Raw genomic sequence first — 12747 nt, 5'->3', positions numbered from 1 at the left:
ACAGACATGCTACGGGGCTATTGGGAGATGCTACAGCTGACCTAGTTGTAGAGGAAGCCATATTTGCCATTTAATGTTAAATCAACCTACACATACAAAATAAGTCACAAATTTAAAAATTAAATAAACATATTTAGGAACAAACTATATTAGATTAAAACTTCAAAAAACATATGTTGGAAAATCATAGAATAAAACAAAAGATGTATTAGGTTATGAAATTATTGAGAAAAATTATTTTTTTTGGAAAAATTGCAAAAAGATGTTAGATCTTTGTCATTACACTCTAAAACATATTAGGGAACATTACAAATGGTATTCATAGAGTCTTGATTAAGTTAGATGCAAGACATGCAAGTGTGGGAAGATGAAATGAATTTTAACTCGAAAGAACAAAAAATTAAGAAACTTACTTGTGAATTCAGATTTGCTTGGAAAGAGCTTCGAATCTGCTCCTAATCCACTGGAAATCGCTTTAAATCAACGCCAAACACTTAGGTACTGCTCCAAAACCCTTCTCCTCCATACAAGAAGCTGAACACAGTAAAGAAAATAATGAAATGCTGGGCCTGTGCGCAGGTATTTACTGGCATGCTGCCCGCAAGAAGTTCCTTAGTTATTGCCGAGAAATGGCGATATATTGCGTAGATCTCACTAACTTCTTGTGGCGATAAGACCAAAATATTGTCCATTAAACATGGCGATAAAAAATCAAGTTTTCTCGCTGCCAAGAATTTCTCGCAAGAAAATTATATATCAGCGAGAATTTGAACTATGATCTGCCTTAATAAGTTAATAGTCAATACATATAATAGTATATTGGTCTTCCTTGTGTATGGTCGGTTACTTATTCTTAATTACAACATTGTAGATCCCTTGTTTATAATCATTTTTGGTGGTTTACGTATCTTGGTAGGTTGCTGCTTAGTTTGATATGTTATTAGTAATTACTAATGTATGTGAGAGAATATCCGTGTGTAGAAGCCACGGAGATAACCATCATACTAATAGTGTTTGATAATACCTCAAGTTAAATCTGATTATTTTGACTGAGGTATCTCCATTGCCATTTACATTTAATCACAGTTAAGCCAATGACTACTGACTTTTTCTGTAATTATGATCCCCTGATTCATTAGTGCAATTTTGTCTCTCTCAGAGACTTCACAAAACCGATGTGAAAAGGTTGGGGCTATTACAATCAGTGTTTCAAATAGGGGACGTGACAGTCCTACCGTCCCAAATTGCTTGTCCTCAAGTACTGATTGAATCATCATGGAGACCTATCCATAATTTCTCGTCTGTTGTGCTACTCTGATACTCTGATATTATCATGTATGTTTTCTTACTTATTTTGAATGTGAATTATGATTTGATAGTTGGAACTGTGCTAAGCTTAATACAAGTTTTTCTCATCTTCCACAGAAAAGGATCTAGGCTATCTCATAATGGTGTCAATTTTATTTGCAAAAAACTGATGTTTCCATGATAGCATTCCTTAAATTCATATCTTTTGGTTCATTCCCAGTTATTATCTTATTGAAGATCAACCAATACTATAAGTACACATGGAGCATATATTTGAAAATACATGAATGCATGAAGAGGGGAATATTTCTCTTTTTGTCAAATGATTGCTTTCTTTGATTAATTTGAAATTGTTGCGGGTGTGTTTTGCCTCTACAACTTATAAATGATATGTGGGCCTCAAGCCTTCTATCCAAATGCAACTGTATTGCACCAATATATGCGATGCGATGTAGGTGCTCTCATACTAAGTATGATCATGCTGCAAGTGTATCACAATGGTGTTCCAAGACCTTGGCCAAGACATTTTCAAATTACTTTGGTTACTATGGTATCTCATTCTAACATATTGGCATGGAGTAAGAGGGCTTGTCAAGCCATGTGGTTGATGGTTAAACTGCCTGGACTTTGTCGATTCTCTCTCTCTTATTTAGTGATTGTGCCAGATGGTGAACAGACTGACAGGAAGATCTTTTGACTCGTTCTCACCCTTGTGGATTATAGTTATTGAACTATTTGTACCCAAAGATTACAGTGATAGTGTTTTAAACATTTATAACTTGCCACAGTTGGGAGCGATTTAGAAGTTTTATTCTTTAAGTGTAATAAGAAGAATAAGATGATTGCAAGACACATATCCATGGCCTTAATTTTAATGATCTTTTCTGAATTATTCACACCTTTTTTGATGCATCTTTCCTATTCTTATGTATTGTGACTAGACCAATTAGAGTGTCAAAAATACTTCTCTTTCATATGTATGACTTGAAGAGGAAGATTATCTTGATCATGCTAGTTAAAATATTTTGATCATCTATCAGTTATATGATATATCTAATGAAGTCTGCATGCTATATATGCAAGTTTGTGTTTCCATATCCGTTAGAAATATTATTCCTTGACCTATCATTCCATTCCGAGAGGACTGCAATACAATGTTAAGCAATTTGTTTTTTTAATCTCAAGGGGGGATCCCACAGTATTGTTTAAGACTCTCAACCAGCTATGGATCATCTTAGCTAATATTTATCATCTAAATTATTTTTATCTAATTTTACTATTCTGTTTGCAACTGCACCCACTCGTCATTTATCTTTTCATTGTTCCCTTAAGATTTAAGTTAGAATCTCTTCAGGAAAGGCAGATTTTGATACAATCACACAGAGACAGATGCTATATGAATTATCTGCTAGTTTAATTACTGCTGCATGGCTACTCAATCAAACCCAAATTTAAGGGGGTGACAAACACAACACATGCATATGATGGAAAACTGCTAATTACGTCATAGTATTCCCAAACCAAAGACATCATACATTTGATATCTATAAGGTGAGCCATCTGATGGTAGCATACAACTCATTGACTTATAGCTGGTCAGGGCTAGCCCTGGTAAGTTGAATCCACCATACTATCTTACTTGTGCACAAATAAAGCACAATCAATGGAATTAACAGAATAATCTCCAGTTATTCTTGTATCCAGATCAATGAAAAATGAAACTAAACATGGAGAATGCACAATGTAAGCATGAAGTATACACATGAATGTATGAAGATACAGAGTGTACACAATGGAACTAACAGAATAAATTCCAGTTATTCTTGTATCCAGATCAATGAAAAATGAAACTAAACATGGAGAATGCACAATGTAAGCATGAAGTATACACAAGAATGTATGAAGATACAGAGTGTATGCAAAGCATACACACAATACACACTGAATGTATTGATTGATTCATTTTTACCCTACAGGATGACAGGCTCATGCTTTGGCAACAATTGTAATGTCCCAGTACTACTGGGACTTTATTTTCCCAACTAGGGTTTGAATTGCACTTGGAAATGACAATGTGCTTACTCTATAAAGCTCCATACTAGGACGTTGTCCATTCACAATGATTTATATACATATTTATGCATTCAAATCAGATTAAATTAAGAAACAATCAATGATTCACAATACATTTGACAGCTAACATACTTAAGCCCTAATCTACTTTTCTCCTAATTATCAACCTATGGCGGACGGGAAGTCACTAGTCATAAGGTACTTAGAAACCAATCTACAAGTAGACTTTCTCAAGGCTTGAGGACCCCATTTGTATCCTATCGTTGGATTCGCCTACCTTATGAGGAGTTACATGCCTCTCCCTTAGAAAACCAACCTATCCAATAGCTGACTCCAGTAACAATTACAAGAAACAATATGCAAGTAGAGGAAAAAACCAAGAACACAGGAACACCAATATTTACTTATGGAAAATCCAAATTGGGGAAAACCATGGTGAGCACTTCCCCACAAAGATAATTCGTTGAGAATATAAACCGATCACAAAAGATTAGAAGCTCACTGCTTCAGAATACCAATTAGAGGCTCATTGCCAATATAACAATGGACATGAATAATGAATAAGGCTTATTGCCTACAGTACATATAGGAGCTTACTGCGTCAGATTTGCATACAAAGGCTCACTGCCAAAGTAGCAAGCTACAGTAAAAAACTCAAGTACTCAAGGCTCATGTTTTAAAGTACTCATTCTTCTTTTAAGTAGATATAAATATACTCTCCTGCTAATGCAGCTGATCTGCATAACATTGTCCACACTAGAAGCAAACTTATTACTACCTTCTCTTCTCTACCACTGTTGCTGAACTTTGCTCTGGTGATTGTTGAACTGGCTCAATCACCTTACTTCATGCTTTTACTTGCATTTTACCAAGGTATCCACTGTCCTTATATACAAAATAGATCACTGGACCTTACAATAAGGTTGGTCAAACCAAGAAGATTTACAAATCTCACCCTTGTGGATTATAGTTATTGAACTATTTGTACCCAAAGATTACAGTGATAGTGTTTTGAACATTTATAACTTGCCACACTTGGCAGCAATTTAGAAGTTTTATTCTTTAAGTGTAATAAGAAGAATAAGATGATTGCAAGACACATATCCATGGCCTTAATTGTAGTGATCTTTTCTGAATTATTCACACCTTTTTTGATGCATCTTTCCTATTCTTATGTATTGTGACTAGACCAATTAGAGTGTCAAAAATGCTTCTCTTTCATATGTATGACTGGAAGAGGAAGATTATCTTGATCATGCTAGTTAAAATATTTTGATCATCTATCGGTTATATCTAATGAAGTCTGCATGCTATATATGCAAGTTTGGGTTTCCATATCCGTTAGAAATATTTGATATTCCTTGACCTATCATTCCATTCCCAGAGGACTGCAATACAATGTTAAGCAATTTGCCTTTTTAAACTCGAGGATGGATCCCACAGTATTGTTTAAGAGTCTCAACCAGCTATAGATCATCTTAGCTAATATTTATCATCTAAATTATTGTTATCTAATTTTACTATTCTGTTTGCAACTGCACCCACTCGCCATTTATCTTTTCATTGTTCCCTTAAGATTTAAGTTAGAATCTCTTCAGGAAAGGCAGATTTTGATACAATCACACAGAGACAGATGCTATATGAATTATCTGCTAGTTTAACTACTGCTGCATGGCTACTCAATCAAACCCAAATTTAAGGGGGTGACAAGCACAACACATGCATATGATGGGAAACTGCTAATTATGTCATAGTATTCCCAAACCAAAGACATCATACATTTGGTATCTATAAGGTGAGCCATCCGATGGTAGCATACAACTCATTGCCTTATAGCTGGTCAGGGCTAGCCCTGGTAAGTTGAATCCACCATACTATCTTGTGCACAAATAAAGCACAAGCAATGGAACTAACAGAATAATCTCCAGTTATTCTTGTATCCAGATCGATGAAAAATGAAACTAAACATGGAGAATGCACAATGTAAGCATGAAGTATACACATGAATGTATGAAGATACAGAGTGTACGCAATGGAACTAACAGAATAATCTCCAGTTATTCTTGTATCCAGATCAATGAAAAATGAAACTAAACATGGAGAATGCACAATGTAAGCATGAATTATACACATGAATGTATGAAGATAGAGAGTGTACACAAAGCATACACACAATACACACTGAATGTATTGATTGATTCATTTTTACCCTATAGGATGACAGGTTCATGCTTTGGCAACAATTGTAATGTCCCAGTACTATTGGGACTTTATTTTCCTAACTAGGTTTTGGATTGCACTTGGAAATGGCAATGTACTTACTCTATAAGGCTCCATACTAGGAGGTTGTCAATTCACAATGATTTATATACATATTTATGCATTCAAATCAGATTAAATTAAGAAACAATCAATGATTCACAATACATTTGACAGCTAAAATACTTAAGCCCTAATCTACTTCTCTCCTAATTATCAACCTATGGCGGATGGGGAATCACTAGTCATAAGGCACTTAGAAACCAATCTACAAATAGACTTTCTCAAGGCTTGAGGACCCCATCTGTATCCTATCGTGGGATTCGCCTACCTTATGAGGAGTTACATGCCTCTCCCTTAGAAAACCAACCTATCCAATAGCTAACTCCAGTAACAATTACAAGAAACAATATGCAAGTAGAGGACAAAACCAAGAACACAGGAACACCAATATTTACTTATGGAAAATTCAAATTGGGGACAACCACGGTGAGCACTTCCCCACAAAGATAATTCGTTGAAAATATAACCCGATCACAAAAGATTAGAAGCTCACTGCTTCAAAATACCAATTAGAGGCTCATTGCCAATATAACAATGGATGTGAATAATGAAGAAGGCTTATTGCCTACAGTACATATAGGAGCTCACTGTGTCAGATTTGCATACACAGGCTCACTGCCAAAGTAGCAAGCTACAGTAAAAAACTCAAGTACTCAAGGCTCATGTTTTAAGGTACTCATTCTTCTTTTAAGTAGATATATATATACTCTCCTGCTAATGCAGCTGATCTGCATAACATTGTCCACACTAGAAGCAAACTTATTACTGCCTTCTCTTCTTTACCACTGTCATTGAACTTTGCTCTGGTGATTGTTGAACTGGCTCACTCACCTTACTTCATGCTTGCACTTGCATTTTACCAAGGTATCCACTGTCCTTATATACAAAATAGATCAGTGGACCTTACAATAAGGTTGGTCAAATCAAGAAGATTTACAAATGAGTTCCATGTTGGCCAATAAATAAGCAAAATGCAAATCGGATAAATAACGATAGCACCCAAACCAAGGACCCAAACGGATAAGTGATAAACATTAAATACAGAGGTCCCATATAGCAGGAAACCATCTGGATAAGCTGTAAGCACAGTATTAGACCAGGACCTAAATCTCATATTTCAACAATCAATAAATATAGCAGCCAGATCTCTAACTGAAAGTTTGCCAAGAACCAAGAACACACTAGAGATGATCCAGTGCCATATCCGCAATAAGTGGAACAACCACTAAGAATAAATCAAATGTGTATTATTAACAAACAACCAACTGCCAGCTGTAACCAGACCTCCATACGCTATGGAGTGAACTGTATGCTATATTGGAAGCCATGTCAACTCCATGTCCGAAGTTACCACAATCAGGAGCAGAAAAAACTGGAAAGAATTGCAACACAGGATAACACAATCTCCAGGACACCAGAAACACACGCCTGATCACCAGAGAATGTCACAACCAAGCCCAAAATGTAAATACATATGAATGAGTAGTAGCACAACTTTAACCTTGATTTCCAGAAGGGAACCGCCCGAGAAAGACAAATAACTGCACTTGTAAAGCTCCCATCTACAATGCAACACAGCGCTACAATATACATTCAGACTAGGTAGACATCTGTAAAAAAAATATGAATACAGGAGCACTGTAGAACATCATCTACTCATGATCACAGGACACATTGCTGTCTTCCACTGTTTTGAGATACATGATACATACCTGTCTTCCACAGTTCTGAGATACAGGATACATACCTGCCTTCCACTGTTCTGAGATCATACAGGACTGAGAGCATACTTATCTTCCAGTATACTGGAGATTCAGCATACAAACCGACATTATGAAGAATAGCACATTTCCAAACCACAAAATTTGAGTGAATACAAACACTCTGGGAACATATGGAGCACAATGTTTGACATTAGTGACAACAAACAATAATCATACATTTCTAACAAACTTCATGTAAGATTTTATGTATAAACTAATCAATGACACAACAAAGAAGACACAATATTTCCGCAATCCATGAAAAAAGTTGCTTCTGGATTTAGCTGTTGTTATTTTTAATACTGGATCAGACTTTGTAATCTTTCATCAGGACCGGGAAGGACTTGATGTATGCTGTAGACCAGTCTTCTAAAAAAGGAAGGGTGAGAAAGGGGGAGGAAAAACCTTATATTTTGGTTTCTGGCTTATAGCTTATCTTTGCTTCTCCTTGCTTTATTTCTTGATTGAATGATCAACTCCCGTGGGCCTGTTTTGGTCATATACATTTGTGTTTGTGTGTCCACGGAACAAATTTGAAATTAGTAAAGTATAAAAAAACATAGTTAAGAATAAATGTGATCACAAAAGTCCTAGTAAATGTCCGATTTCTCCAGTAGTTTGTCTTTCAAGTTTCGACATTGAGTGCAAGTTTTGTTTTATTAATACAAGTCCAATTCAAAATAGGGAAACAATTGCATGTTTTTAAATTTTTTTTGGTACATTGTTTTTTATAAAACAAAGATTAATGTGCAAATTAACTGCACATTTTTACTGATAATAACAAAATTATCTGAACAGGTAGATTTTACCACTGAAGATGCTATTCAGCAAAGTGACACAAATCTCTATTCTGGAAATAAAGGAACTGTTCAAATTAGTGGCTTAGAGAGAAATCAAAATAGGCAGCGGTCCCCAGATCTCCATTCTGCAAATAAAGGAATTGGCCAAATTTCAAGCATTAAGGCAAACCCAGATATTCTTGAAATCCCAGTTTATGTCTCCACAGATAAGCCTGCAAAATGCAATAGTCAAATGGAAGATAAAAGAATACCAGACAGCATGAAGATCAGAAGTGGAAGGGTACAACATGATGACCCACTATTTCTTGTCCACAGCCTTCCCATTTTAAACGAAAGGGATGTTTTTGATATCTGCATGCCCATAAAAGATGCAGCAAGTCACGGAGAAGAGCTTATTGAACTATCCCCTTCGTTACATGCCCAAACGAAAGAAAAGAAGCAGAATAGTGATAATTGTAGAGGGACCCACATTTTGAGGCCAGGCATGGTCTTGCTGAAGAATTGGCTTAATGAAAATGATCAGGTGAGCCAGTCGATTCAGTTAGTGATCTATTATTCGTCACTGTAGACTATTTTATTTCTGCAGGTATGATGTATTTGCAAATATATAATTGAGTTGCTGCATTTTTGAGGTATAATTTCTGCGCACTTTAGAAGCTACAAGCTTCATTTCAAGTTTCAAGACTATCCTAGTTCATTTGACACTACCAGCTGTACCTAATGTTAGTTTATTTTCTCTTTAATCTTGGTTTATTTGGTTTCTCGCTGATGTCCAGTTTCTCCAGTATTATTGATAATGCTTGGGGTTCTTATTAAAGAGAATTCAGAAAATGTCAAATACTTTATGGTGATTTATCTGTTTGAGGAACACTTATTATCATGCAGGCAGTCATCATGTATTTGTCTTTTATCTTATCTTTCATTAGTTTACAATACATTTTATTTGAAAACGTGACTAGTCATATTTTCATTACTGCACTCGGGTAGCATTTGAGTTCTGAGATTATAGAAGTTAGACGCTATTTGGATAAGAAAGTTGGTGGAAGGTTGGAATAGGGCCATACCCGTAGTACTTTTTTCAGTTTGTTCTCATCTATGATATCATTAGAGTCTGAATATTAAGATCAGTTTCACTTTCTTAGACTAAGACAGACATCCTCTCAATAAAATTCTGAATTTTCAGCATTGTTTCTTCTGTTCTAGTTTCTGATGCAGAATAAATGCATATTTTCCATCTTCTTCCTTATCTTGCAGCTGTTGGAATTTCTTCTCGCCACAATGATTTCTTTTTCCATTTTTTATCCGCATTATATAGCTCATGATTGTATTGGTTTCAGTAGTTGAGGATCACCTCATTCCCCATTGATATTAATTCTTCCTAGTTTTAGTTTTAGAGAATTTGTTGAAGTTCCTCTTTACATTGAAGTTTAGCTATTTTGGCTTGTCTCTCCTAGTCCCATTCTCTCACTTTGGTAATTGGTATATGTAGCATCCCAACACAAACTGAAATTTAATCTCAATTCGAGTCATCAGGTTATAAAAAAATGTTAGTTATTCTAAGCTCCACCACGGGGATTAGAGGATAATAGTACTTTACTTTGTAAGCCCCGTTCCTAGTAATGTAACATTTTCTGTACTGCTATCTCATTAGCGCTCTGCTTTTCCAACCAAAATTTGGGGTAACAATTTTTATTTGGCTTTCTGCTTTCAGATTAAAATAGTTCAAATATGTCGCCAGCTTGGTATTGGCAAGGGAGGATTCTATCAACCTGCTTACGACGAAGGAAGCAAAATGCGTTTGTGGATGATGTGCCTCGGTAAGAACTGGGACCCACAATCCAGATCTTATAACGATGTGCGTTCCCATGATAATGAAAAACCACCATCTCTTCCTCCGGATTTTGAACCCTTGGTTCGAAAAGCTATTAGGTCTGCTCATGATGAACTCAAAAATCACAGCAAAATAAAAGAGGAGAATCTACAAAATGTATTACCATGCATGCAACCTGATGTGTGCATTGTAAATTTTTACAAAGAAAGTGGACGCTTAGGGCTGCATCAGGTAAATGAGATGTTTTACGAAGTGTGTAAACTGAATACCTTCTTATCAGTTGCATGAATGCTATAATAAAATGTCAAATTGCATATGCAGGACAAGGATGAAACTCCAAGAAGCCTTGAGCAAAGGCTACCTGTAGTATCATTTTCTGTTGGTGATGCTGCAGAGTTTCTTTATGGAACAGAAAGAGACCCAGAAAAGGCTGAAAAGATCATACTGGAATCTGGAGATGTTTTAATCTTTGGGGGCGAATCTCGACACGTGTTCCATGGCGTATCTCTTGTGAAGCCTGGCACTTGTCCTAAATGGCTTTTACGCAAGACAGGGTTACGCCGAGGAAGACTTAATTTGACTTTCCGGCAAAATTTAATAGTTTTGTGAACTTCCAGGCATCTTTGAGATGGGAGCTGCGTTGAAAATTTTGTATTGTGCTGCCTAGCCTGTATAGGATGCACTGTTAACATAAATTGAATGAGAGTTATATAAATTATAATATGATGCCGGGTATAATTTGATAGTTTTACTGTAGATATTGGAAGAAGCCTGGGGTTGTCATCCTGCTATTGTGTATTCGGATTCTGGAACACTGCTACTCTTGGGCAGTTTGACGCCTCTTACTGTCATGTAATTGTTCCTGGCGAGTATATTCATGATTGCCTCCCAGCTAACAGAAGAAATTCTTGCTTTCAATTTAGCTTTGTATAGACTTGATGATTTGAAGTTCATGGGGAGTTAAATGGGATATCTTGATTTGTGGCAAACGATAAAATTTCGTCCTTTTCAAAAATAAACTCGTGTTTGTCTTTTAATTTGAAGGAAACCATACGTCTCGTATTCCTCTTTTAATTTGAAGGAAACCATACGTCTCCATTATGTGATTGTGAAAGTAAGAAACTGAGCTACTAGCTATGAATTGAAGTTGGGTCAAGAAAGAACATATTTTACAGCCCGATCAGCTACGGAGCAGAGAAAACGCAGGAAGTTGTAAACCAGATTGGAATTAAGTTCAGATAACAATGACGAAAGTAAATGATCAACTGAAGATATACATTTCCTAATGCTTAGAGCCGAGAACACGATCGTTCAGAGGCACTAGGAATGCGGTTAAGCCAAAAAAATGGAACATCACAGATCGAGTAGCTTATTAACAAGACGGCGGAAAGTTTATAGAAAGTCTTTGTGAGGTGATAATTCGTTATGTTTCCACATTAAATATGCATGCAATTCATGCTTCCTTTTCTGTTAATAACAGCTACCGGAAAGTATTGCCAAATCGGACAGATGGTACTTTCCTTCCTCCCAAACATGGGAAAGGTAATGTTGAAGGCCCTCGCTTTCAAGCATTCTCAAAAAATAAATGTTGAAACTGGTAATTACAAGAAAGATAATTATATAGCTGCCATTATCTATCTTTTGGAAAATCTATGTAATAATATTGAAAGATTAGTTTTTCTTTGGAATAGAAATGAATTTGTGACTTAACTAGAATAGAAATATATCTTTCTTTTATGAAGATATGCATGTTAATAAGAAATCTATTGTAATATAGTATAAATCTATTTGTATTATATGTAGTCATGAAATAGCATAATGATACAGATTTAAGATACTTAAAGGGTTATCTATATTTATGTATATTGGTAGTATATAACATTGTAGTATAATTACTAGGTTTAATGTATGCTGGTTTCTTAATTGGTTCTCAAGGGTTGTCCACAAAGAAGAGATTAGGTTGAGTGGGAAAAGTTGAATGAATTGTTGGTTAAAAATAAATTTTGATGGAGCATCAAAAGGAAATTCAAACTATAAGGAACAAGAAGTGTGACAAGAGACCTTTTAAGCAACATTTTAGTCGTTGAATCCAAAAAGTTGGAGGATATCACTAATAATGAAGTAGAGGCTCAAGCAACCCTTTTGGCAATTGAAATGGCGAAAAAGATATAGGTAGAACAATTTACATTTAGGGCTCCCACAAATAATAGTGAATGCGATTGCTACTGAAAGAAGCCACGTCCGAGATATTGATAGTTATTTCAATCATACAAAAGAAATTGATAAGTTTTTGCAACTTTAAAATTTCACACTGCAGTAGAAAGTGCCCCATAGCTTTGATGAGGTGATGTTGACAACTTGACACAACAACAAATGTGACCCCACTATGATGATGAAGTGGCCAAATTCCTCCAAGATGTCATTCGAAAGACTTGAGTGGAGGGGTATGTGAGGATGATGCAACTTGGTGGTTGTCAAGGTGGTGTATATGTGACTTGAGGACGACGATGAAGACTATGAAAGGACATGCAATAAATGAAGGAATGATAGCTGAGGAATTTGCCAAGCTATATAGTATATTGAGTAAATGCTTACTTTGCCTACAATGGTTTGTTGCAAAGGTAGAAAGGAATGACATTTACTCATTTGT

General features: G+C 35.7%; 1 protein-coding gene across 1 annotated transcript in view; it reads left to right on the top strand.

Moving 5' to 3' along the window:
• LOC149566252 (uncharacterized) overlaps window positions 1-11015 on the top strand; it is a 92940-nt gene extending 81925 nt beyond the window's left edge. The window contains exons 4-6 of the mRNA XM_089819660.1: window positions 8265-8789; window positions 9978-10328; window positions 10419-11015. Of these exons, the coding sequence (XP_089675786.1) occupies window positions 8265-8789; window positions 9978-10328; window positions 10419-10706 (1164 nt within the window). The 3' untranslated portion in view covers window positions 10707-11015. The remainder of the gene's footprint in view (window positions 1-8264; window positions 8790-9977; window positions 10329-10418) is intronic.
• The last annotated feature ends 1732 nt before the right edge of the window (window positions 11016-12747 follow it).

Source organism: Cupressus sempervirens, chromosome 3 (assembly GCF_028749045.1).
Source record: "Cupressus sempervirens isolate cs-2001-9-10 chromosome 3, ASM2874904v1, whole genome shotgun sequence".
NCBI lineage: Eukaryota > Viridiplantae > Streptophyta > Pinopsida > Cupressales > Cupressaceae > Cupressus > Cupressus sempervirens.
The sequence above is the reverse complement of the archived record's forward strand: the minus strand, read 5'-3'. Positions and strand labels throughout refer to the sequence as shown.